The sequence below is a fragment of the Podarcis liolepis genome, assembly GCF_965112155.1.
Source record: "Podarcis liolepis genome assembly, chromosome: 10".
Taxonomy (NCBI): domain Eukaryota; kingdom Metazoa; phylum Chordata; class Lepidosauria; order Squamata; family Lacertidae; genus Podarcis; species Podarcis liolepis.
The window spans coordinates 3,681,473-3,708,991 of NC_139562.1; the positions used below are offsets into that span (position 1 = coordinate 3,681,473).

Consider the following 27,519-nt stretch of genomic DNA (forward strand, 5'->3'; position numbering starts at 1 on the left):
CTTGTGAGTTATCTTCAGGAGAAGAGAAGGCTATGGGGGGAAACCTACACAAATCCAGAATGGACTCTCTAAGACGGTTGGATGGTGTCCTGCACACCTCCTTCCAGCATCTCCGATGGCCCCTTGAAAGCTAATGAAAGTCTTGGGCCTGGAGCTTTTGGAGGGGCAGGACCAGGAAAGCTTCTGCCACCATTATCCTTCCAATTCGGATTCAGGCCTCATCATGGGACGGAAACTGCCCTGGTTGCGCTGCTTGATGATCTCTGATGGGCTAGAGACCAAGGGGGAAAAAGCTCTTTCCTGGTTCTGCTGGATCTCTCAGCGGCTTTGGAGACCTTTGGCCATGGTGTCCTACTGGACCCTCTAGGGGAGCTAGGGGCACAACTGTGCAGTGGTTCTCCTCCTTCCTCCTGGGCCATGTCCAGAAAGTGGTGTTGGGGGATGAGTGTTCAGACCTCTGGGCTCTCACTTGTGGGGTTCCTGAGGGCTCCATCCTCTCCCCCATGCTTTTTAATATCTATATGAAGACGCTGGGAGAGATCATCAGGGGGTTTGGGTTGGGTGTTCCCCAGTATGTGGATGATACCAAGCTCTACCTCTCTTTTAAATTGTACCGAGTGAAGGTCCTGTGTGAGTGTCTGGAGGCACTTGGAGGATGGATGGCGGCTAACAGATTGAGGTTGAATCTTGACAAGACAGAAATACTGTCCCAGGGGGAAAGGGGGCAGGCAGGTGTGGGAGACGCCCTAGACCTGATGTAGGTAACTGTGCCCCAAAAGGACCAGGTGCACAACCTGGGGGTTATTTTGGACTCACAGCTGTCCATGGAGGCACAGGTCAATTCTGTGTCCAGGGCAGCTGTCTACCAGTTCCATCTGGTATGCCAGCTGAGATCCTCCATGCCTGGAGACTGTCTCCCCAGAGTGGTGCATGCTCTGGTGATCTCCCGCTTGGACTACTGCCATGCGCTACATGGGGCCATCTTTGAAGGTGACTCGTAAACTGCAACTAATCCAGAATGTGGCACGTCGTGATAAACGAACACTCCTGTGAATGGAGAGAAGCAGAAAGTGGAGTCCCCTATAGATCAGTATTGGGACCTGTGGCTTTTCAACCTGTTCATAAATTATCTAGAGTTAGGAGTGAGCAGGGAGGGGTCAAAGTTTGCTGATGGCAGTAAATTGTCCAGGAGTGTTCAAACAAAGACAGAATACAAGGAGCTCCAAAAAGAGCTCTCCAAACGGGGATTGGGCTGAAAATACAGTTCATTGTCAACAAGATTAAAGTGATGCATGTTGGGGGGCAGGGAAACACCCTCTTAATATCATGTGCAGGATCATGGGGTCTGAAGCGGGTTTCTCTGTGTGCTCTAGGAGACATGGGGAGAGGGGAGCTGGTCACAGCAGGGGGGGGCGTCTCCCAGGATGCTTCAGCAGCCGGCATCCTCTGGGTCTTCTGGCCCCCTCCTTTCCTCCCTCTGAGCCTAAACTGCTCTCTGCCCCAGCCTCATCCCACTCAGCAAACCGTGTCCTCCTCAGCTTGCAACAACTCCCCAGCCGTTCTGCTCTCTTTTCTCCCGCTTTCTGCTCATCGCCATCCCACCACCAGCCCCCAAGCTCTAAGCCTTCTTCCCTTGTGGGTCCCCCAGCTGGTGCCTCACCCCCGCCCCCGCAATAAGCCAGTCCATGACAGCAACAGCAGCCAGAGCAGTAAAACCAAATTTTGCACTCACAGCTGTCCATGGAGGTGCAGGTTTATTCTGTGTCCAGGGCAGTTGTCTGCCAGCTCCGTCTGGTACGCTGGCTGAGACCCTCCATGCCTAGAGACTGTCTCCCCACAGTGGTGCATGCTCTGGTTATCTCCCCCTTGGACTACTGCCATGAGGTACATGGGGCTACCTCTGGAGGTGACTCGTAAACCCCAACTAATCCAGAATGTGGCAGCTAGACAACAGAATGGGAGCAGCCACTGAGACAACATAACCCCAGTCCGAAAGGATCTTCATTGACTCCCAGTACATTTCTGAGAACAATTCACAATGTTGGTGCTGACCTTTAAATTGCCGTGGTTGCATTTTGCAGGCATAGATTCCTGTTTTGCCTTCAGTAACAAATTTATTTGCTGAAGGAATTTTTTGCTGTCTCTGAGCATTTTTTCCTACTCTGCTAATTGTATGTTGGACTTGCTCTGGAGATCATTGTGGAGGAGCAAGATCTGCAACCTAAAGCCCTAAACAGCCTCGGGTATGTAGACCTGAAGAAATGACTCCACCCCCATCGCTCAGTCTGGACACTGAGGTCCTCCTTCAAGGGTCTTCTGCTGGTTCACCCCCACCCCGATCCCCCATGAGAAGCGAAGTTACAGAGAAGCAGGCAGAGGGCAAGGAAATGGGCAACTATCTGACATTTAGGTGACAGCTGAAGGCAGCCCTATATCGGGAGGTTTTGAATGTCTGATGTTTTACCGTCTTTTATATGTACTGTGAGCTGCCCAGAGTGGCTGGTGAAACCCAGCCAGTTAGGTAAGGTGGAAATACTACAATCATTTTTATTATATTGTTGTTTTTTGTAGTTATATTGGAATTCGTACTGCAATATCAGTTCATGAAATGTTATGGGTGGAGAAAATCACAGGGATGCCATAAACGGTAATCCCACCCACAACTTGTCATTCACATACAGTCTGTAAATTTGGGGAGGTCGCACAGCTCACCTCTGCTAATACTGGCAGTCTTTGGCCTGTATAGGCACACCTTGTATGTAGAACCTCCAGCCACAGGCACTGTCTATCATGAAAATGGGTCCTTTGACTGGGAAGAATCTCAGCTTGTCAGTCATTCTGACACTGCCTACAAAGAATAAGAGGAACAGAAATGCTTTCGAGGTGCAACTTCTAGATCAATCCGGAGAGTCATTCCATGAACTCTGGACCCCTGTTTCTGATGACAGGTGTACATTATCCTCATCCTCAATGAAGCTGGCAGGGGAAAAGACATTAAGATGGAAGCCTGAGAGAGAGGAAAAGGTTTCTGGCTGCTTCGGGGTGGTGGGGGGGGGGGGTGGGATTGCGGAAACCAAGAGCCGCTTCTGAGAAGGCCTCTCCCCTCCCCTCTTCCTCTCCGGATTTGAACCGCTGCGACTGGGCAGGGCAGGGGTTTATGGGGGCGTGAAGAGGATGCAGCTTGCAAGAAGGAAGCCACACGGGGGTCTCTATCCAGGCGTCCCTCGAGCCCGTTAACCCTTTCATGACCCGTCTTTCTCCGTGCAGATACCACAGGGACCCAAATATCCCTGCGTGGGGGAAACGGGGCAAAGGAGCCCTCTTGGGACCCCCTTGGTGGGCGCCCCATGTCCGCCGCTGCCAAGGCGCAGCACGGGTGCAGGGATCTAGGCCATGCCGACGGGACCCACGAATGGCGCTTTCAGGAGCTTTCGGGGGTCTCTGGGTCCTTTTCTGTCCTCCCCCCCCCCGCGATCCCTTTACCTCTTACTCCTCGCTCCAGATTCTCCTTTCCTTTCCTGCAACATCCGGGGGGGGGGCGGTGTCGCCTGCTGCCCCTCCTCCCCTTTCCGAAAGGGCTCGCCCCTAGAGCTACGGAGCAGAGCAGCAATCCGGAGTGGAAGCTCCACTTCCGGGAGAAGCAGTCAGGTTGGGAACAGAGTTCTATTCCCGGAACAGAGGTCGGATGGCGAGGAGGAGGGGCAACATATTGGGGATGGGATTTGGGGTTGTGGGGGCGGGGTGAGGGAAGGATGTGCCGGGAGGGGAGGGGAGGAACAGGGGGGAGGGAGAGGAAGGTTTCCCTCCTCCCCTCTTCCATCTGTGGATCAGGAGAGCGGGGGAGGGGCTGATCCCGCAATCCAATTACAAAGTGGGGTTCCCCCCCAATGTTTACATTGCTAAATCCTTCCCACGCCACTAGCGTGCGTCCGTGCTTTAGGTATTGGTGCTCTTCAAACCAGGAATTGGGGGACGGTTAAACGACACCCCAAGGCCCCACCACAGCCTCGGACTAAGGCCAGGACAATGACCATTTGCACAGGCACTTTCTATGCACAGCAGCAAAGAGGCTCAGAAAAGCAGCCTATACAATTGTAGCAAGAAGCGGATACCATGAATCGGACTGTTTCCTCCGACTATCCAATACGCCCAATGACTCCTCTGGAATTGGGGGATCCAGGGCTCCCCCTGACTCCATAATCCCTTAGGAGGCAGGAGGCGATCAAGGGCAGCACATGTCCCAGACAGAAATCCCTCGGGATGGCGGATTGAATCCTCATGCATTCAAAGGAGAAGCGCAGGAAAGCCTTGCAGTTGGGGGGATGTCCGAATACCATTATGGTTCTTTGGGGAAGAGGGTAGTTAAAACGTGTGGGAAAATAGGGTTACCAACGGGCAGGGTGACGGGCTCATTTTTCTAAATGCCAAAGACTCCTACTTTGTGACATATTTGTGATGTATCAGTGACCCTGTTGAAAAATGTTTTGTGTTAAATGGGGAGAGGTGTTATAAGTTCTTGCAACCATATGCAATTGTTGTAAGAATTTTAAGGTCTAATTTATACAAAATAAATGTTCTAAGAACACACACACACCACATGTCTGAATCCAATAGAAAAATTTCTGGAACCATTTTGTCCCTCCCAAATTAACTTCAAATATTTCTCTGCAAGGTCATAGTGGGAAACTTCCCCATTGTCTAGACAGCATCTTAAAAAGTAGAGACATCACCTTGCCAACAAAGGTCCATATAGTAAAAGCTATGGTTTTCCCAGTAGTGATGTATGGAAGTGAAAGCTGGAATATAAAGAAGGCTGGTCGCCGCAGAATTGATGCTTTTGAATTATGGTGCTGGAGTCTTTAGAGTCCCATGGACTGCAAGAAGATCAAACCTCTCCATTCTTAAGGAAATCAGTCCTGAGTGCTCACTGGAAGGACAGATCGTGAAGCTGAGGTTCCAATACTTTGGCCACCTCATGAGAAGAGAAAACTCCCTGGAAAAGACCCTGATGTTGGGAAAGATGGAGGGCACAAGGAGAAGAAGATGACAGAGGACGAGATGGTTGGGTAGTGTTCGTGAAGCTACCAGCATGAGTTTGACCAAACTGCGGGAGGCAGTGGAAGACAGAAGTGCTGGCGTGCTCTGGTCCAGGAGGTCACGAAGAGTCGGATACGACTAAACAACTAAACAACAAGAAGACATGAATAAGGGATGCGGGTGGCGCTGCGGGTTAAACCACAGAGCCTAGGACTTGCTGATCAGAAGGTCGGCGGTTTGAATCCCCACGAGGTGAGCTCCTGTTGCTTGGTCCCTGCTCCTGCCAACCTAGCAGTTTGAAAGCACGTCAAAGTGCAAGTAGATAAATAGGTACTGGTCCGGCGGGAAGGTAAACGGCGTTTCTGTACACTGCTCTGTACACTGCTCTTCCCTAAACTTCGCCAGAAATGTGCCCCAAGAAGAAATGTGCTTCCCCAATCAGAGGCAGCCGTCCTTCTCTGGTGCTCAAGTGCTGCCAGTGGGCTTCCCAGAAGAGGCCCCTGCTTGGCCCCTGCGAGGACAGGGGCCCCTTGGGCCTGATCCTGCAGGGCTCACCTGACGTTCTAATGCAGGTGAATACTCCTTTGTACTTCAGGGAGAACAGGGTTTCCCAAATTTGGGTCTCCAGCTATTTTTGGACTATAGAACCCACCATCCCAAGCTAGCAAGACTAGGGATGAAGGGAATTGTTGGCAGGCCCTGCAGGTGGCTCTGGAAAGTGAGCCCAGCTGCATGTGACCAGTGAGGGGAGAATTCCTTCCTGGATTCCAGAAGTGGCCATCACCTTTGATTATAGGTTCAGTGCCCCTATTCCTCCAGCAGAAGCGATTGTGGGGCTTCCTCGCCCGCTTCCATTCAGCTCTGCCATTCCCAAAGGGCAATTCTTCTTTAGCCATTGTGGGAGAAGACGGGCTGGAAGCTGAAGTGGCTTCCCTTTGAGTAGGCTTTGCTTCGCTTTCTGCTGACCTCAGCCTCTTGGATTGTGGCCAGCTTTCCTCTTCCATTTCCCTGAGTGCTGAGCAGTGTTGGATGTGTGGGGAAGTGAAATTCACTCCATAACTTTTCTGCAGGGTTCCCTCCGCAGCACAGAAGGATGGGGGGAGGGAGGAACACGTAGTAATAAACGAACACTCCTGTGAATGGAGAGAAGCAGAAAGTGGAGTCCCCTATAGATCAGTATTGGGACCTGTGGCTTTTCAACCTGTTCATAAATGATCTAGAGTTAGGAGTGAGCAAAGTTTGCTGTTGACAGTAAATTGTCCAGGAGTGTTCAAACAAAGACAGAATACAAGGAGCTCCAAAAAGAGCTCTCCAAACGGGGATTGGGCTGAAAATACAGTTCATTGTCAACAAGATTAAAGTTATGCATGTTGGGGGGCAGGGAAACACCCTCTTAATATCATGTGCAGGATCATGGGGTCTGAACTGGGTTTCTCTGTGTGGGGGAGAGGGGAGCTGGTCGCAGCGGGAGGGGGCGTCTCCCTGGATGCTTCAGCAGCCGGCCTCCTTTGGGTCTTCTGGCCCCCTCTTCTCCTCCCTCCTCTCCTGAACCGCTCTCTGCCCCAGCCTCATCCCACTCACCAAACCGTTTCCTCCTCAGCTTGCAACAACTCCCCTGCCGTTCTGCTCCCTTTTCTCCCTCTTTCTGCTCATTGTCATCCCACCACCAGCCCACAAGCTCTAAGCCTTCTTCCCTTGTGGGTCCCACAGCTGGTGCCTCACCCCCGCCCCCGCAATCAGCCAGTCCATGACAGCAAAAGCAGCCAGAGCAGTAAAACCAAATTTTGCACTCACAGCTGTCCATGGAGGTGCAGGTCAATTCTGTGTCCAGGGCAGTTGATGTGTGGGGAAGCACAATTCACCCCAGAACTTTTCCGCAGAGTTCCCTCTGCAGCACAGAAGGATGGGAGGAGGGAGGAACACATAGTAATAAACGGAGACTCCGATAAATGGAGAGAAGAAAGTGGAGTCCCCTATAGATCAGTATTGGGACCCATGGCTTTTCAACTTGTTCATAAATGATCTAGAGTTAGGAGTGAGCAAGGAGGGGGCAAAGTTTGCTGATGGCAGTAAATTGTCGAGAGTTGTTGAAACAGAGACAGATTGCAAGGAGCTCCAAAAAGAGCTCTCCAAACGGGGTGATTGTCAATGAATATAGTTCATTGTCAACGAGATTAAAGTGAGGCATGTTGGGGGGCAGAGAAACACCCTCTTAATATCATGTGCAGGATCATGGGGTCTGAACTGGGATTCTCTGTGTGCTCTAGGAGACCAGGGGAGAGGGGAGCTGGTCGCAGCAGGAGGGGGAGTCTCCCTGGATGCTTTAGCAGTCGGCCTCCTCTGAGTCTCCTGCCCCCCTCCTCCCCCTGAGCCTGAACTGCTCTCTGCCCAGCCTCTTCCTGCTCACCAAACCCTGTTTCCTCCTCAGCTTGCAACACCTTCTCTCCCGTTCTGCTCCCTTTTTCTGCTCATCGTCATCCCAACCCCAGTCCCTGGGCTCTGAGCCTTCTTCCCTTTTGTGTTCCCCAACTGGTGCCTCCCCCCCCTGCACCCCTCCAGTCCATGACAGCAACAGCAACAACAAGAGTAAAATCAGTAGGATAGCAATATGCACTGTGGTCCTCTGGCAGGAAGACTCCCTAGCAGCATGATTGACTGATAACTTCTGGGACTATGGAAAAATATTATCCCCCCCAAACCCCAGAATAAGCAGTAGCTTTGGGGTTCCCCTAAGTGGTTCATGAGTGAAGATGGGCCCGCCAGGAGACTTTCCTGGTACCTGCAACCCATCGTTTCCCCTCTTGCAGTTAGGCTTGGGGGGGGGGGAATCTCCCATTAATTTTTAAGTTTTCTTCAGAATGTGCAGGGGGCAGGGATGAAGTTCTGTTGAATAAGTAATGTTTGGAGATCATGCGGTGGTGCGGGTGACAGAGTTTGGCGCAAAAACCAGTCTGACACACAAACACCCATCTTGCATGCTTGAGTAGAGCAACTCCAGGGCATGGGCCAAGTAGCAGCAGGGTAGGGGCCACGTGCAGAGCAAGTCCCACACTGAGGTCAGAAACACACACAGAGGCAGCAGGACTTCTTCAGTAATAGTTCACTGAGCTTTCAAAGCATACAGTTCTCACTGGGTCCCCAGTGAGGCACAAAACTTAGCTCCTGAGAGCAAATCCAGTTTCAGCGGTAAAATCATACAGCACACAGGATATCTAAGTCGGGCACACGCACCGGCAGAAGGGAGCAAGGGAGGAAAGAGGCTGGAAGGACACAGGACAATGGATGTGTGTCTTTCGCTTCCTTATTTTTTTTATATCACACTTAAAATAACTTCACATTTTATCGCTTACAAATAATACTATTTTAAAATACACTATCTTCTACTTCTAAGCCTACAGCCTCTATCCACTTCCAAAGCTATTCTAAGATTTAAATATTAACATATTTTTTTCAAATATTCCTTAAACTTCTAATCTTCTTCCACCATCTCCTCTCTCTGGTGTCAGAGTCTCCCGGCCAGTTCGGCAAGTTCCATATAGTCCATCATCTTCATCTGCCCTGCTTTGATAGTTGGTTAATCTTGTTTCTTCCAATTCTTCGCTAGCAATATTCACGTAGCTGTTGTGGCATACAGAAAAAAATAACATCCTTTTGGGGGGATTTCACCCCCCCCAAAGTACCAAGTAAAAAGGCTTCTGGTTTTTTAATAAATGTGTTTTTCAACACTTTTTTCAGTTCATTATAAATCCTTTCCCAGAAGTCTTTTACCTTGGGGCACATCCACCACATGTGGTAAAAGGTTCCTTCTTTTTCTCTGCATTTCCAGCATTTATTATAATGAGTATGATACATTTTTGCTAACTTCACTGGTGTTAAATACCATCTATACATCATTTCCACCAATTTTTCTCTTAATACTTTACAAGCTGTGAATTTGATTCCTTTTTCCCACAATTTCTCCCAATCTACCATCATGATATTGTGCCCCACATCCCTGGCCCATTCAGTCATTACAGATTTCTCTTGTTCATCTTTCGTATGCCATTCCAGCAATAAATTGTACATCTTAAATAGGTTTTTTGTTTTTGTATCTAATAATTCCATTTCCTGTTTGGATTTCTCTCTTTGAAAAGCAATTTTCTTATCCATTTTAAACACTTCATTTATCTGGATGTACTGGAACCAATCATCTAATTTATTTTTCAACGGATCATAAGATTTTAATCTAAATTGGTCCCCTACTTCCATCAGAATATCATTATACTTCAATCACATATCTTTCATATTCTTTTTTTAAAATAATTTTTATTAAGTTTTCCATTTAACAATCCAATCATATCACATTAATTATTCCAAATTATACCAATACATATCATAAAGTCCAAATATTTTGCCAAATTATAATTTTTTGTTGGGAGTTCCCATGCTTCGAGTTCAGTCGGGTCCAATAATCTCATATTTCTGCTGCTTTTAGTGTTCACCAGTCCCATCTTGGATCTTCCTGTTGTTTTCCTTTTTCTTCTTAATAGCCTCTGAGTTGTTTCCACAGACGAATTAAAGTAAGCTATATTATGCTTCTGTGTGAACTTTGTAAGGCTCTCCCTTTTTTAAAAGCTGGTAAGTCTTTTGTTTGCAATAAATCCTCACATGCTGATCCAAAAGTCCTGCTCGGGCGGCAGACACCATCTTTTTCAGTTCCGATGAAATAAAATCTAGGTGTTTGCCCATTAATTTTCCCAGGCATGTTGCACCATAAATTAGCCTTTCCAGGGAAGATTTGCCAAGTCGAACTTAGAATGCAAACATAATAATAATAATAATAATAATAATAATAATAATAATAATAATTTATTTGTACCCCGCCCATCTGGCTGTGTTTCCCCAGCCACTCTGGGCGGCTTCCATAGAAACAAAAAATACACTAAAATATCACACATTAAAAACTTCCCTGAACAGGGCTGCCTTAAGATGTCTTCTGAATGTCAGGTAGTTGTTTATTGCTTTGACATCTGAAAGGAGGGTGTTCCACAGGGCGGGCGCCACCACCGAGAAGGCCCTCTGCCTGGTTCCCTGTAGCTTTGCTTCTCGCAATGAGGGAACCACCAGAAGGCCCTCGGCGCTGGACCTCAGTGTCCGGGCAGAACGATGGGGGTGGAGACGCTCCTTCAGATATACTGGACCAAGGCCGCTTAGAGCTTTAAAGGTCAGCACCAACACTTTAAATTGTGCTCGGAAACGTACCGGGAGCCAATGTAGATCTTTCAAGACCGGTGTTATGTGGTCTCTGCGGCCGCTCCCAGTCACCAGTCTTGCTGCCGCGTTCTGGATTAGTTGTAGTTTCTGGGTCACCTTCAAAGGTAGCCCCACGTAGAACGCATTGCAGTGGACCAAGCGAGAGATAACTAGAGCATGCACCACTCTGGCGAGGCAGTCCGCGGGCAGATAGGGTCTCAGCCTGCGTACCAGATGGAGCTGGTAAACTGCTGCTCTGGGCGCAGATTTGACCTGTGCTTCCATGGACAGCTGTGAGTCCAAAATGACTCCCAGGCTGCGCACCTGTTCCTTCAGGGGCACAGTTACCCCATTCAGGACCAGGGAATCCTCCACACCTGCCCGCCTCCTGTCCCCCCCCAAAAAACAGTACTTCTGTCTTGTCAGGATTCAACCTCAATCTGTTAGCCGCCATCCATCCTCCAACCGCCTCCAGGCACTCACACAGGACCTTCACTGCCTTCACTGGTTCTGATTTGAAAGAGAGGTAGAGCTGGGTATCATCCGCATACTGGTGAACACCCAGCCCAAATCCCCTGATGATCTCGCCCAGCGGCTTCATGTAGATGTTGAAAAGCATTGGGAGAGGACAGAACCCTGAGGCACCCCACAAGTGAGAGCCCAGGGGTTTGACCACTCATCCCCACCCCCACTTTCTGGACACGGCCCAGGAGGAAGGAGCAGAACCACTGTATGACAGTGCCCCCAGCTCCCAGCCCCTCAAGACGGTTCAGAAGGATGTTATGGTCGATGGTATCAAACGCTGCTGAGAGATCCAGCAGAACTAGGAAACAGCTCTCACCTTTGTCCCTAGCCCGCCAGAGATCATCAACCAGTGCGACCAAGGCAGTTTCAGTCCCATGATGAGGCCTGAATCCCGACTGGAAGGGATCCAAATGGTCCGCTTCTTCCAGGCGTGCCTGGAGTTGTTCAGCAACCACTCGCTCAATCACCTTGCCCAAGAATGGTAAATTTGAGACTGGGCGATAGTTGGCCAAATTGGCTGGGTCTAAAGATGTTTTTTAAAGAAGCGGTTTAATGACCGCCTCTTTCAGCGGGAAGGCTCCCTCACAGAGGGAAGCATTCACCACCTCGTAGAGCCCATCGCCCAGCCCTTCCCGGCTCGCTTTTGTCAGCCAGGATGGGCAAGGATCAAGGAGACAGGTGGTCGGTTTCACTTGTCCAAGCAGCCTGTCCACATCCTCGGAGGTAACAGATTGGAATTGATCCCATGTAACTGGAATAGACAGAACTCTAGCACTCTCCCGCCCTGGCCCTGCTCCCACGGTGGAGTCTACCTCCTTCTGAATCTGAGTGACTTTATCTGCAAAAAACTTTGCAAAAGCATTTCAGGAGATCTTGGGGTCCCTACCAGGCCCCGGTGGTGCAGGCGGTTCCGATAGATTGCGAACCACCTGAAAAAGTCTCCTGCTGCTGTTTTCTGCAGATGCAATGGAGGCGGTGAAGAAGGCCCTCTTTGCCGTCGCCACTGCCACTTGGTAGGCTCGATGTTGAGCTCTAGCCCGTGTCCGGTCTGATTCAGAATGAGTTTTCTGCCACCGGCGCTCTAGCCGTCTCAACGATTGTTTCATCACCCTCAGCTCTGGGGAAAACCACGGGACTGTCTGGGCTCCATGCAATCGGAGAGGGCGCTTTGGAGCCAGACAGTCAATAGCCCTGGTTAACTCCGCATTCCAGAACACCTTCCCTCCCATTCTGCTCCCTTTTCTCCCTCTTTCTGCTCATTGCCATCCCACCACCAGTCCCCAGGATCTGAGTCTTCTTCACTTGTGGGTACCCCAGCTGGTGCCTCCCCCCCTCACCCAGCCAGTCCATGACAGCAAAAGCAGCCATAGCACTAAAATCAGTATGATAGTAATATACACTCTGGTCCTCTGGTAGGAAAACTCCCTAGCAGCATTATTGAATAATAACTTCAGGGAATATGGAAAAGTACTATCTTCTCCAAACCCCAGAATAAGCAGGAGCTCTGGGGTTCCTCCAGGGGGTTCATGAGTGAAGATGGGCCCCCCAGGAGACTTCCCTGGTTCCTGTAGCCCCTCCTTCCCCATCCTACAAATAGGCTTGGGGGGAAATCTCCCATTCGATTTCAGTATTTCAATTTTTTTCCAGTATGCGCAGTGGACAGGGATGAAGTTCTGTTGAAGAAGAAGTGTTTGAAGATCATGCAGTGGTGGGGGTGACAGAGTTTGGTGCAAAAACCATCTTGCATGCTTGAGTAGAGCAGCTCCAGGGAATGAGCTAAGTAGCAGCAGGGTAGGGGCCACGTGTAGAGCAAGTCCCACACTTAGGTCAAAAACACACACAGGGGCAGCAGGACTTCTTCAGTAATAATTTACTGAGCTTTCAAAGCATACAGTTCTCACTGGGACCCCAGTGAGGCACAAACCTTAGCTCCTGAGAGCAAATCCAGTTTCAGCAGTAAAAAGATACAGCACACAGGATATCTAAGTCAGGCACACAAACTGGCAGAAGGGAGCAAGGGAGGAAAGAGGCTGGAACGACACTGGGCAATGGAGGTGTGTCTTTCGCTTCCTGTCGTCTGGGAGAGAAGTCAGCAACTCGGCATCTGCAGGAGCTTCACGAAGCAAAGCTTTCTGCTGGCTTCTTCCAGGCAAACATGAAACACAAAAACACACTGTGATCTATGGTGTATTGCCGTATCAGTTGCTTTTTGGTTGTTTTTTTGTTCCTCCCCCCAAAAATAATAATATTCATTTTATAACACAAATAAAGAACATAAACAGAAAAACAGACAATAGAAACAAATTCTTGTCATATCCTTATTTTCCTATACATTGTGAAGTGGGCTTCCCCACTTATCTGATTTTCATTTTACTTGTTTACTTGTTTTTTAAGGGTTCTCGTGATGTGTCAGGGAGTGGTCTGAAGCGGAGTATGGGGGAATCCATTCTCAGGCAGATCAGCTTTCCTGGGAGCTGGAGGGGGGGAATTGACCCTCCTCTTTTCCAGTGGTCTCAGAAGCAGGGAGAGACACCGATACAGAGCAGACTAGACAGGAGTTACCTAGCTAAGAGATAAGGACAAGAGAAACAGACTCATCTGGCCCTGAAGCAGGAATACGGATTTCTTCTGAGTTCCTTACTGTGAAGAAGAGTGGACTCTGAGAGGAACTTGTCCCACACTCCATACATCTAAATGCTGTGCATCCTGTGCATAAGTCTGTTGATTTAGAACTGGACCTATACAGTGGTGCCCCGCAAGACGAATGCCTCGCAAAATGAAAAACTCGCTAGACGAAAGAGATTTCCGTTTTTGAGGTGCTTCGCAAAACGAATTTCCCTATGGGCTTGCTTCGCAAGATGAAAATGTCTTGCGAGTTCTAAGCCGCTAATAGCGCTAATCCACTAACCGCGTGCTTCGCAAGACGAAAAAAACCGCAAGACGAAGAGAGTCACGGAACGGATTAATTTCGTCTTGCGAGGCACCACTGTACCTCTCACTAACTTCATTACATTCATATGGTTTGTCTCTTGTGTGAGTTTGTTAATGTAAATCAAGGGTCCCACTCTGATTGAAGCTCCTTCCAGAGGACAAACATTTAAATGGCTTCTCCGATGTGGGTCTGCTGATGTTTTCTAAAACTTCCACTGTGCCTGAAGCTCTTTCCACACTCAATGCATTCATATGGTTTTTCACCCGTGTGAGTACGCTGGTGTAATTTAAGGTTTGTATTCTTACTAAAGCTCTTTCCACACTCCATGCATTTATATGGTTTCTCCCGTGTGTGAATCCGTTGATGTATTCTAAGGTTTCCATTATCAGTAAAGCTCTTTCCACACTCTATACATTTATATGGTTTCTCCCCTGTGTGAGTTCGCTGGTGTATATTGAGGTGTCCACTCTGACTGAAGCTCTTTCCACATTCCATACATTTATATGGTTTCTCCCCTGCATGAATCCGCTGGTGTAATTTAAGGTCTCCATTCTGACTGAAGAACTTTCCGCACTCCAGACATTCAAATGGTTTCTCCCCTGTGTGAATCCGTTGATGTATTCTAAGGTTTCCATTTCGACTAAAGCTCTTTCCACACTCCATACATTTATATGGTTTCTCCCCTGTGTGAATCCGTTGATGTATCCTAAGGCTTCCATTATTACTAAAGCTGTTTCCACACTCCATACATTTATATGGTTTCTCCCCTGTGTGAGTTCGCTGGTGTATATTGAGGCCTCCACTCTGACTGAAGCTCTTTCCACATTCCATACATTTATATGGTTTCTCCCCTGCATGAATCCGCTGGTGTGATTTAAGGTCTCCATTCTGACTGAAGAACTTTCCGCACTCCAGGCATTCAAATGGTTTCTCCCCTGTGTGAATCCGTTGATGTATTCTAAGGCTTCCATTTCGACTAAAGCTCTTTCCACACTCCATACATTTATATGGTTTCTCCCCTGTGTGAGTTTGCTGATGTATATTGAGGTGTCCACTCTGACTGAAGCTCCTTCCACACACCACACATTTATATGGTTTCTCCCCTGTGTGGATCCGCTGGTGTAATTTAAGGTCTCCATTCTGACTGAAGCTCTTTCCGCACTCCATACATTTATGTGGTTTCTCCCCTTTGTGAATCCGTTGATGTATTCTAAGGCTTCCATTTCGACTAAAGCTCTTTCCACACTCCATACATTTATATGGTTTCTGCCCTGTATGAGTCCGTTGATGTGTTCTAAGGTATCCATTCTGACTGAAGAACTTTCCGCACTCCAGGCATTCAAATGGTTTCTCCCCTGTGTGAATCCATTGATGTATTCTAAGGCTTCCACTTTGACTAAAGCTCTTTCCACACTCCATACATTTATATGGTTTCTCCCCTGTGTGAATCCGTTGATGTATTCTAAGCTTTCCATTATCAGTAAAGCTCTTTCCACACTCCATACATTTATATGGTTTCTCCCCTGTGTGAGTCCTCTGATGTGTTCTAAGTGTATCACTCCAACTGACGCTCTTTCCACAATCCAGACATTTAAAAGGTATTTTCCCTGTGTGAAACTGTTGATGTAAACTTAAGTGTCCATGCTGAGTGAAGTTCTTCCCACACTCCCTGCATTGGAATCCTTTCTTGCCCATGTGAGTCTGCTGATGTGTTCTACGTTTTCCACTATCTGTGAAACCTTTCCCACACTCCATACCTTTAAATGGTTTCTCCCCTTCTTGAGATCACTGATGTGAGCTATGTGTGCTCATTCAATGAAGCATATTCCACATTTCACACATTTTAATGTCTATACCTAATGAAACAAAAGTGCCCCATCCCTCAGAATTCTGAATGTCTTCTCCATCACCTTCTTCAAAGTGGGAGGAAAGGAAATCCTGTTTGGGTTTCAAAGAAGAGAAGAAAGGGGAAGAGAACACAGCAAGCGCCGTTAGCACCTTATTTCAACATCTCCTACATTCCCCTGCCTCCTACCCATGTTCCCAGTTTTTAGGAAATGAAGATGCAATGTCACCAAATGATAGTAATGCATCAGCAACCTTTCATAATCCTCAGTCATCGTTAATAAAGCAGCATGATCTTGGAATACAGCCTTTTCAAATAAATTGTTTCCTCAAAGGAAAGCCAGCTGATCTCTTTCCATGAAAAGGCCCTCTCTTTCCCGGGTTCATCATTCCTTTGGACATTCCCCATCCTCTGCATCATAATCCTCCATCCACCTCTAGATCTTTATGAGTCACCTGCACAGTCCCATTGGCCTCAGGAGGTCCACTTGAACCATTTTGTGAGACTCAGGCCTTCGTCTTTTCCAGGGACTGTGGTCTGGGTCAGTCAGAGAACTAGTGACAAGGCTTGGTGCTTGGGGTCAACTGAATGGGTGCTCAGGGAAGCTCCTGTTCTTGGAGACGGACCTCTGTCTACATGCCTCACATTGCATGGAGAGAGCAGGAGAAGCAGAAGGAAAGCAGCTGGCAAATGGGAAACACCCCACCCCAATTGTTTCTTATAATAATGATCTGCTGCCTGATCTCGAGCCCCTCTTCTGACACAGGACTATCCTAATCTGGCACTGAAAAAACTGGATATTAAAGGCAAATGGATAACTGTACTTAGTGGAAATATCATCTTTGAATATGTAGTACTGATTCATTAACAAGCTGAAATAGTGTTATTTCTTGAGATATTAATTTATTCCTGATCTGTCTTAAATATTATAATTATAGGATGTCTTGGGTGTTGAATGGTTTCTTTAAATGTAAAGGTTCATCATTGTTCCACCCGATGTGTATGTCTTTAAGGGGCCAGAAAAAGGGCCAGAGCAAAATAACGAGACCCAGCTTTACAGCTGTGAAACATAGCAGGTGCTGCTGAGTTGTACTGATTAAGGTGTGTCGGCATTTGGGTGTAGTATATAAGGAGCAGCACCTAGCTCTCCCATTACCCCGGGGGATGGGTTGGTGGTTGGGTCTGGTTTGTTGTTGATGTTTGTAGTGTAAATGGAGTTTTTATTTTTGTGATTAAAACCTTGTTTGTTATTTTTGAGTCCCTTTTTAATGCATGGTCTCCCCAGCAAGCTCTCTGCAGCGCTACCATACTGCAAATAGCCAACATTGGGGTGTTAGGGGAGCAGTAGTACTTTTGTTGGAGGAAATGTAGTCTACCTTCTGGAGTAATTTTTCCACCATTGGTCCCCACCCTCCACTCAGCTCTCACCTGTGGCTTCCAGAAGGTATCAGCATGCAAAATGGGCAGCAATCCCAGGAACGGCTTCCACTGACCGGCTAAACCAGGTGAGGACACTTGATGGGTCTCAAATCCTTGGTGGGCTGGGGAATTCTGGAAAACAGAAGCGCTATTTACATCATACATCACTGTAAAGTTATTCAAAATATTTGTCTTTTGAAGAAAAGACCACCAATTATCCAATGGCCCCTTCAAAGCTAATGAACGTCTTGTGCCTGGAGCTTTTGTGGGCTGCAGGACCAGGAAAGCTTCTGCCACCATTATCCTTCCAATTGGGATTCAGGCCTCATCATGGGACGGAAACTGCCCTGGTTGCACTGCTTGATGATCTCCGATGGGCTAGAGACCAAGGGGGAAAAAGCTCTTTCCTGGTTCTGCTGGATCTCCCAGCGGCTTTGGAGACCTTTGACCATGGTGTCCTTCTGGACCCTCTAGGGGAGCTGGGGGCACTGCTGTACAGTGGTTCCCCTCCTTCCTCCTGGGCCATGTCCAGAAAGTGGTGTTCGGGGATGAGTGTTCAGACCCCTGGGCTCTCACTTGTGGGGTACCTCAGGGCTCCTTCTTCTCCCCATGCTTTTTAATATCTATATGAAGACACTGGGAGAGATCTTCAGGGGGTTTGGGCTGGGTGTTCCCCAGTATGTGGATGATACCCAGCTCTTCCTCTCTTTTAAATTGGAACCAGTGAAGGTCCTGTGTGAGTGTCTGGAGGCAGTTAGAGGATGGATGGCGGATAACAGATTGAGGCTGAATCTTGACAAGGCAGAAATACTGTCCCAGGTGGAAAGGGGGCAGGCAGGTGTGGGAGACTCCCTAGACCCGATGGGGATAACTGCCCCAAAAGGACCAGGTGCACAACCTGGGGGTCATTTAGGACTCACAACTGTCCATGTAGGCACAGGTCAATTCTGTGTCCAGGGCAGCTGTCTGCCAGTTCCATCTGGTATGCAGGATGAGACCCTACCTGACAGCAGACTGTCTCTCCAGAGTGGTGCATGCTCTGGTGATCTCCCGCTTGGACTACTGCCATGTGCTACATGGGGCTACCTTTGGAGGTGACTCGTAAACTGCAACTAATCCAGAATGCGGCAGCTGGACAACAGAATGGGAGCAGCCACTGAGACAACATAACACCAGTCCGAAAGGATCTTCACTGACTCCCAGTACATTTCTGAGCACAATTCACATTGTTGGTGATGACCTTTAATTTGTCTCCACCCCCATCGCTCAGTCTGTACACTGAGGTCCTCCTTCAAGGGTCTTTTGCTGGTTGAACCCCCCCCCCCATGAGAAGCGAAGTTACAGGGAAGCAGGCAAAGGGCAAGGAAAGGGGCAACTATCTGACATTTAGAAGACAGCTGAAGGCAGCCCTGTATCAGGAGGTTTTGAATGTCTGATGTTTTACCGTCTTTTATATGTACTGTAAGCTGCCCAGAATGGCTGGGAAACCCAGCCAGATTGGCAGCATATAAATACTATCATTCTTATTATATTGTTATTGTTTTGTAGTTATTTTGGAATTCGTACTGCAATATCAGCTAACGAAATGTTATGGGTGGAGAGAATCACAGGGCTGCCGTAAACTGTAATCCCACCCACAACTTGTCATTCACATACAGTCTGTAAATTTGGGGAGGTCGCACAGCTCACCTCTGCTAATACTGGCAGTCTTTGGCCTGTATAGGCACACCTTGTATGTAAAACCTCCAGCCACAGGCACTGTCTATCATGAAAATGCCTCCTTTGACTGGGAAGAATCTCAGCTTGTCAGTCACTGACATTCCCTACCAAAAATAAGAGGAACAGAAATGCTTTTGAGGTGCAACTTCTATATGAATCCTGCGAGGCATTCCATGGACTCTGCACCCCTGTTTCTGATGACAGGTGTACATTTCCCTCATCCTCAATGAAGCTGGCAGTGGAAAAGACATTAAAGATGGAAGCCTGAGAGAGAGGAAAAGCTTTCTGGCTGCTTCCTGGTGGGATTGCGGAAACAGAGAACGGCTTCTGAAAAGGGCTCTCCCCTCCCCTCTTCCTCTCGTCTGGACAGGGCAGGTGTTTATGCGGTGGGAAGAGCATGGAGCTTGCAGGAAGGGAGGCGTGGGGGGACTGGACCCCCCACTTTCCAGGGATCCCTCTCTGGTCGCCTTGAAGGTGTGGCCGATTCCTGTGCGGGAGGGAGAAGGCAAGGCGGCCCCTCCGGAGATTCCCCGCGTCCGCCACGCGGACCTATATGTAACCTTTGCTTTGTACTTGTGTTAACCACTCAGCAACAAGCACATATGTGGCAATGCTGTAATATTCAATAAAAGGGACTCCCCGAGACATGCTCGAGAGGATGCCTCCCATCTATGACACCACCACTCGTCTGTCGTTTATTTCAACCCAACACGGACCTCTCCCTACAGACTGGTCTTCCTTTCCCTCTCTCATTGCTGCCCTTCCCTGCCCCACGGATGCTCCCCCCGACTTCCTCGACCCCCTCCCTCTTTCATTGAGTCTCCCCTGCACCCAGAGGCTGCCTTGGCGCGCCCCATCTCTCCATTCAGAGCACCCCCCCAACACGAGCCACACGGGGGTCTCTATCCAGGCGTCCCTCGCGCCCGTTAACCCATTCATGGCCCGCCTTTCTCCGTGCAGATCCCACAGGGCCCCAGGGATGCCTTTGCGGGGGAAACGGGGCAAGGAGGCCTTCGTGGGGACCCCCTGGGTGGGGGCCCCATGTCCGCCGCTGCCAAGGCGCCTAAGGGGCCCACGAAATATGCTTTTGGGAGCTGGCGGGGGTCTCTGGGTCCTTTTCTCCCCTCCCCCCGCAACCCCATTACCTCTTTGTCCTCGCTCCCGATTCTCCTTTCCTTTCCTGCAATATCCACGGGGGTGGGGGTGGGGTGTCCTCTCCTGCCGCCCCTCCTCCCCTTTCCGAAAGCGCGCCCCCCCTTGAGCTACGGCGCAAATCAGCAATCCGGCGCAGAAGAGCCACTTCCGGGAGAAGCAGGCAGTTTGGGAGGAGGGCTCATCCCCCCCCCCTATTCCGGGAACAGAGGTCGGGTGGCGAGGAGGAGGAGCAACATATTGGGGAGGGGATTTGGGGTTGTGGGGGCGGGGTGAGAGGAGGATGTGCGGGGAGGGGAGGGAAAGTATTGAGACGGGACGGGGAGGAAGGTTATTCCCCTCCCGTTTTCCTCCTGTAGATCAGGAGAGCGGGTGAGGGGCTGATCCTGGCAATCCAATTACAAATTGGGGTCCCCCACCCCACAATGTTTACATTGCAAAATCCTTCCCTCGCCCACCCCACGCCATGAGCCGTGAGTCCGTGCTTTAGGTATTGCCGCTCTTCAGACCAGGATGGGGGGGACAGTTATACGACTCCCCAAAACCCCAAGTCCCCACCACCTCCTCTGACTAAGGCCGGGACAATGACCGTGGACACAGGCACCTTCCATGCACAACAGCAAAGAGGCTCAGAGAAGCAGCCTATACAATTGTAGCAAGAAGCGGATACCATGAATCGTACTGTGTCCTCCGAGTATCCAATATAGAAAACTGTAGAAACGTCAAATACCGGTAATCGCCCCAATTCAACGGTTTGACCGATTTCCTTGGTTCCCACGACTAATGACTCCTCTGGAATTCGGGGATCTCGGGCTCCCCCTGACTCCATAATCCCTTAGGAGGCAGGAGGCGATCAAGGGCAGCACATGCCCCAGGCAGAAATCCATCGGATTATGGATTATTCTGGTATTTTGGGGGAAAGGTGTGGGAAACTGGGGCTGTTGACAGGGGTGGGTGACGGGTCCATGTTTCTGAATGCCAAAGACTCCTACTTTGTGACAAATCTGTGATGCATCAAAGATGCTGTGGAAAAATGTATTGTGGGAAATGGGGAGAGGTCTTAAAAATCCATGCAACCATCTTCTCGGGGTTCCTACTCTTGGTGTGTTTGAACCTTGTTGCAACAAATAAAGATCAGGTCAACTGACCGCCCTTTGCTTCTTTAACTTGGCTGGAGACTCCTTCTTTTGCTGACCGGAGGGACCCCCGGGGAGTGGCACCCTTACGAACTGGGCAGCGGAGTAAATCACCACCCGGGATATTTTCCTTCTCAACTCTGTCCCACCTGAGCCTCACCCCCTTACCAGGCACAACACAATGTGACAGGAGTGTGACTCCTGCCCTCAGCAAACAAAATAGCTCTCCCTCCCCCCACTGGAGCAAAGCAACCCTGGGGTGCTGAGGTCCCCCAATCCTTGAAGTGAAAAGGGGAGGGGCTTGGGAAACCTTCCGGGAGCAGGCGGGGAGGGGGCTGCCCAGGCTCCAGAAGCTCCTTCTCAGTTATTCCTCCCCCACCCCCTCCTCCTGCCTCCCCTCCTTTCCTACAGCTTCTTCACTTGTGGGGAAGCTGTGGCCCTTGCACAGGGGCCCCTTGGGCCTGATCCTGCAGGGCTTACCTGGCATTCCTCCAGATGCAGGTGAGCCCTCCTTTCTCCTTCAAGGTGAACAGGGTTTCCCAAATTTGGGTCTCCAGCTGTTTTCGGACTACAGCTGCCATCACCCCTAGCTAGCAAGACCAGTGGTCGGGGATGATGGTGGAAAAGATCGTAAAACAGCTCCTTCTCCTTACGGGATGCACGAGGAGCCCGTCTAGGAAACAGTCGGTCTCCCAAAAGTCAGAGAAACTAAGAGAGACCAACCAAAGTAACGCTGGATCAAAGCGGCTGCTATGCCTGATCTTTTATTAAGGTAAGAAAGGTAAAGGACCCCTGGACGGTTGAGTCCAGTCAAAGGTGACTCTAGGGTTTCGGCGCTCATCTCGCTTTCAGGCTGAGGGAGCCGGCGTTTGTCCACAGACAGCTTTCCAGGTCATGTGGCCAGCAGGACTAAACCGCTTCTGGTGCATGACAGAAACCTTCCCACCACCTATTTATCTACTTGCACTGGTGTGCTTTCAGACTGCTAAGTTGGCAGGAGCTGGGACAGAGCAAGGGGAGCTCACCCCGTTGCGGGGATTCAAACTGCCAACCTTCTGATCAGCAAGACCATGAGGCACTGTGGTTGAGACCACAGCGCCACCCACATCCTCCCTGATCTTTTATTAATAGACCTTCTGCAGCAGGGTCTGAAGCCACTCACGCAGGAGGAAGGGGGGAACTCTGAACAAAAGAAAGACCATACTTTTATAAATTTCAAAAAAGGTTGTCCACCCCACCGTTTCCCGCCTTTGTAGATCTGTCATGGAGGACGTCAGGAAGGAGGTGCCGCAGGGTGAGGTTACAAGTGAGGATCTTTTGTGCAGTGGATGGTGATAGTGACATTATTCATGTGTTTGCAAAGTACCTGGTGCTGGGGTCTGGGCTGCACCCATTCTGTTAATGGCTGTCCCTTTTGTGATGCTGCAGGAATGGACAGAGGAAACAGCATTGGAAGCAACAAGCAGTGCATGTATGGGCGTTCACAGTTCCCACTGTTGTGCTAAGATGTGTGGAATGTGATCCATCAGAAGCAGTACAAGTCAATCTGAGACAGGCTGAATTGTATAATAGTGAGAGGCTCACACGAGCCTGCAACCAGCTATCTGCTGTGCATGTAAATGGGGGAATGCGCTCTGCTTCATAAAGGAAATTGCTGCCGCAAGTTTGGAAGGATATTAACAAACAATATATCCTCTCCTGCCACCCTGAACCTTCCCACAAGATGCTCCCATCTTTGTGTCAGATTGGAACTCTTACGGGGAGAAGTCAGTCTTTATTTGTGAATGGCTGTTACTTTGTTTGAAGAATGGTTTATTCAATAAAAGTGTCTTAGTCATGAATGGGTGGTTTTTTATATACTGTAGACCCAGTAGACGGCAGTGTGGAGTTGTCTATACTGGGTCTGTCATGACAGCAACAGTTACCCTTTGTTCCATGTATTTTGTACAAAGTTTTACAAAGTCTGTTTCAGTAGCACATTCAAAGCATTACACAGTACGTTTGTGGTATCAACATGACCACGTTAGAGGCAAGGCTTTACACTTTTGGGACTATAATGTATACATTTTCTTAATAACAATCACAGAAACATAACAGAGAATCCGCCTCCTTTTCCATAGACAGTACATCAATGGGAATTCTAGTCAGGCTTTCGAGGTGGCTCTGGCAAGTGAGCCCAGCTGCATGTGACAAGGGTGGGGAGGAATTCCTTCCTGTCAATCAGCTTTGAGTATAGGGGTGAGTGACCCTATTCCTCTGGCAGGAGTGATAGTGGGGCTTCCTTGCCCGCTTCCATTCAGCTCTGCCATCCCCAAATGGCAAGTCTCCTTCAGCCCTTGTGGGAGGGGACAGGCTGGAAGCTGAAGGGCTTCCCTTGGAGTAGACTTTGCTTCGCTGTCTGTTGACCTCAATCTCTGTATTTTTAATGTTCTGTTGGGTACCTGCAGCTCCTCATTCTCCCTCTTGCAATAAGGCTTGGGGGACTATCTTTACCTTTCCACCTGAGCGGTACCTATTTATCTACTTGCACTTTGACATGCTTTCGAACTGCTAGGTTAGCAGGAGCAAGGACCGAGTAATCGGAGATCACCCTGTCACGGGGATTCAAACCATGGACCTATGGTTTAACCCACAGTGCCACCCGCGTCCCTGTCAAAAGGTACTTTATATCTAAAATTATTCTCACTATTGTGAGACATTACCTTCATTTAAAGAAATACAGCACACAGGTACACGTACCAGCAGAAGGGAGCAAGGGAGGAAAGAGGCTGGAACGACACAGGGCAATGTGTTTTGTCAGGGAATGGTCTGAAGCCGAATATTGGGGAATCCATTCTCAAGGAGATCAGCTTTCCTCAGAAGAAGAGATGGAGGGGGAGAAACGGCCCCCCTCGTTTCCAGTTGTCTCAGAAGCAGGGAGAGACACAGACACAGAGCAGATTAGACAGGAGTTACCCAATTCGAGATAATGGCAACACTCAGCTGGGCCCTGAAGCCGGATCTCCTCTGAGTTCATTGCTGTGAAGAAGAGGGGACTCTGAGAGGAACATGTCCCGCACTCCATACATCTAAATGGGTTCTCCCATCTGAGACTCCATTGATGTTTCTTAAACACTCCATTATAACTAAAGCACTTTCTGTAATCCTTCCATTTAAACTGCTTCTCCGCTTTGAGTTTGTTGATGGTTTGTCGGGTTTCAACTCTTAAAGTTCTTCCTGTCCATGAGTCTGTTGATCATAGAATCATAGACTCACAGAGCTGGAATAGACCACAAGGGCCATCGAGTCCAACCCCCTGCCAAGCAGGAAAATGTAGGACCTCCCCTAGGACTGAACCTTTATTTCCTTTCCTGAAATTTGTATGGTTTGTCTCTTGGGTGCGTTTGTTGGCGTAAATTAAAGGGTTCCACTCTGACTGAAGCTCCTTCCACACGCCATAGATTTAAATGGTTTCTCCCATGTGTGTCTGCTGATGTTTTCTAAGATTTCCACTTTGACTGAAGCTCTTCCCACACTCCAGGCATTCAAATGGTTGCTCCCCTGTGTGAGTCCGTTGATGTCTTCTAAGCCTTCCATTTTTAATAAAGCTCTTTCCGCACTCCATACATTTAAATGGTTTCTCCCCTGTGTGAGTCCGTAGATGAATACTGAGGTGTCCACTCTGACTGAAGCTCTTTCCGCACTCCATACATTTAAATGGTTTCTCCCCTGTGTGAGTCCGTTGATGTGTTCTAAGGGATGCATTGAAATTAAAGCTCTTTCCACACTCCATGCATTCATATGGTTTTTCACCTGTATGAGTCTGCTGGTGTAATTTAAGGCTTCCATTCTGACGAAAGCTCTTTCCGCACTCCATACATTTATATCGTTTCTCCCCTGTGTGAGTCCGTTGATGTGTTCTAAGGGATGAATTGGAATTAAAGCTCTTTCCACACTCCATGCATTCATATGGTTTTTCACCTGTATGAGTCCGCTGGTGTAATTTAAGGCTATCATTCCGACTGAAGCTCTTTTTGCACTCCATACATTTATATCGTTTCTCCCCTGTGTGAGTCCGTTGATGTATATTGAGGTGTCCACTCTGACTGAAGATCTTTCCACACTCCAGGCATTCAAATGGTTTCTCCGCTGTGTGAGTCCGTTGATGATTTCTAAAGCTTCCATTATGATGAAAGCTCTTACCGCACTCCATACATTTAAATGGTTTCTCACCTGTGTGAGTCCGTAGATGAATACTGAGGAGTCCACTCTGACTGAAGCTCTTTCCGCACTCCATACATTTAAATGGTTTCTCCCCTGTGTGAGTCCGTTGATGTGTTCTAAGGGATGCATTGAAATTAAAGCTCTTTCCACACTCCATGCATTCATATGGTTTTTCACCTGTATGAGTCCGCTGGTGTAATTTAAGGTGTCCACTCTGCCTGAAGCTCTTCTCGCACTCCATACATTTATATCGTTTCTCCCCTGTGTGAGTCCGTTGATGTGTTCTAAGGGATGAATTGGAAATAAAGCTCTTTCCACACTCCATGCATTCATATGGTTTTTCACCTGTATGAGTCCGCTGGTGTAATTTAAGGTGTTCACTCTGACTGAAGCTCTTTCCGCACTCTATGCATTTAAAAGGTTTTTCACCCGTGTGAGTCCGTTGATGTCTTCTAAGGACGCCATTCTTACTGAAGCTCTTTCCGCACTCCATACATTTAAATGGTTTTTCCTCTGTGTGAGTCCATTGATGTGCTCTAAGCCTTCCATTATCAGTAAAGCTCTTTCCACACTGCACACATTTATATGGTTTTTCCCCTGTGTGAGTCCGTTGATGTGTTTTAAGCCTTCCATTTTTAATAAAGCTCTTTCCGCACTCCATACATTTATATGGTTTCTCCCCTGTGTGAATCCGCTGGTGTAATTTAAGGTATCCATTATCACTAAAGCTCTTTCCGCACTCCATACATTTATGTGGCTTCTCCCCTGTGTGAGTTTGTAAATGAGTACTGAGGTGGCCACTCTGACTGAAGCTCTTTCCGCACTCCATACATTTAAATGGTTTCTCCCCTGTGTGGGTCCGTTGATGTATTCTAAGGGCTCCATTCTTACTGAAGCTCTTTCCACACTCCATACATTTACATGGTTTCTCCCCTGTGTGAGTTTGTAGATGAATATTGAAGTGTCCACTCTGACTGAAGCTCTTTCCGCACTCCATACATTTATATGGTTTCTCTCCTGTGTGAGTCCGTTGATGTATTCTAAGTTTTTCATTTACCCTAAAGCTCTTTCCACACTCCATGCATTTAAAAGGTTTTTCACCCGTGTGAGTCCGTTGATGTGTTCTAAGGCTTCCATTGAAACTGAAGCTCTTTCCGCACTCCATAGATTTAAATGGTTTTTCCTGTTGGAGGTCGTTGATGTGAGCTATGTATGCTCATTCAGTGAAGCATATTCCACATTTGACACATTTTAATTTCTCTTCCTAATTAAACTGAAGGTGCCCGATCCCCTGAAGTTGTGACTGTCTTCTCCTTCACCTTCTTCAGAGTGGGAGGAAAGGAAATCCTGTTTGGGTTTCAAGGAAGAGAACAAAGGAAAAGAGAGCACATCAGATGCCATTAGCACCACCTCATATTTCAACATATCCTACATTTCCCCGCATCCTACCCTTGTTCCAAATTTTTAGGAAATGAAAATGCAATGTCATCAAATGATAGTAATGCATCAGCAACCTTTCATAATCCTCAATCAGCAGCATGATAAAGCAGCATGATATTGGAATGCAGACTTTTCAAACCAATTGTTTCCTCACCAGGAAAGGCAGCTGCTCTCTTTCCATGAAAAGGCCCCCTCTTTCTCTGGTCCATCGTTCCTTTGGACATTTCCCATCCTCTGCAACATAATCGTCCATCCACCTCTGTCTCTTAATGAATTACCTGCACAGTCCCATTGGCCTCAGGAGGTCCATATGGACTATTATGTGGGACCTAGGTCTATGCCTTTTCCAGGGACTGTGGTCTGGGTTAGTCAGAGAACTAGTGACAAGTCTTGGTGCTTCGGGTCAGCTGAATGGGTGCTCAGGGAAGCTCCTGTTCTTGGAGATGGACCTCCGTCTAGATGCCTTGCATTGCATGGAAAGAGAAGGAGAAGCAGAAGGAAAGCAGCTGACGCATGGGAATCCCAGACGGAGAAACCCACCCCCATTGCTCCTTATAATAATGAGGTGCAGCCTGATCTTTTCCTGTCTCCTGAATCAGGACTATCCTAAAATGACACTTACAAATCTGAATACTAAAGGCAAATAGATAACTGTACTTAATGGAAACTTCATCCTTGAATATGTAGTATTGATTCATTAACAGCCTGAAGTTATGTTGTTTCTTGAAAAATAAATTTATTCCTGATCTGTCTTAAATATCATAATTATAGGATGGCTTGGGGTGTTAGGGGAGCGGTAGTACCTTTGGTGGGCAACATGTAGTCCACCTTGTGGGGTAATTTTTCCACCATTGGTCCCCACCCTGCACTCAGCTCTC

At 48.4% G+C, this 27,519-nt stretch overlaps 3 protein-coding genes across 3 annotated transcripts in view; all 3 read right to left on the reverse strand.

Annotated features, from left to right (window-relative positions):
• Positions 1–5,991, reverse strand: part of LOC310686799 (uncharacterized protein) — an 87,008-nt gene extending 81,017 nt beyond the window's left edge. The window contains exons 1-2 of the mRNA XM_083461049.1: positions 4,113–5,991; positions 2,713–2,848 (exon numbers count right to left, since the gene is read on the reverse strand). The gene's annotated coding sequence lies outside the window, so the exon portion shown is untranslated. The remainder of the gene's footprint in view (positions 1–2,712; positions 2,849–4,112) is intronic.
• Positions 1–27,519, reverse strand: part of LOC310686809 (uncharacterized protein) — a 51,488-nt gene that overhangs the window by 5,641 nt on the left and 18,328 nt on the right. The window contains exon 4 of the mRNA XM_083461072.1: positions 13,990–15,664. Within this exon, the coding sequence (XP_083317198.1) occupies positions 13,990–15,481 (1,492 nt within the window). The 5' untranslated portion in view covers positions 15,482–15,664. The remainder of the gene's footprint in view (positions 1–13,989; positions 15,665–27,519) is intronic.
• LOC310686851 (uncharacterized protein) lies at positions 22,829–27,513 on the reverse strand. Its single transcript, XM_083461209.1, has 2 exons — positions 26,796–27,513; positions 22,829–26,548 (listed from the first exon to the last, which is right to left on the reverse strand). Exon 2 carries the CDS (start codon positions 26,364–26,366, stop codon positions 24,441–24,443), a length of 1,926 nt encoding a protein of 641 aa, XP_083317335.1. The 5' UTR covers positions 26,367–26,548; positions 26,796–27,513; the 3' UTR covers positions 22,829–24,440.

Bases quoted from the DNA above. Each gene is read 5' to 3' on its own strand.
- LOC310686851 (XM_083461209.1), bottom strand. From the start codon at position 26,366: ATGGAGTGCGGAAAGAGCTTCAGTTTCAATGGAAGCCTTAGAACACAT.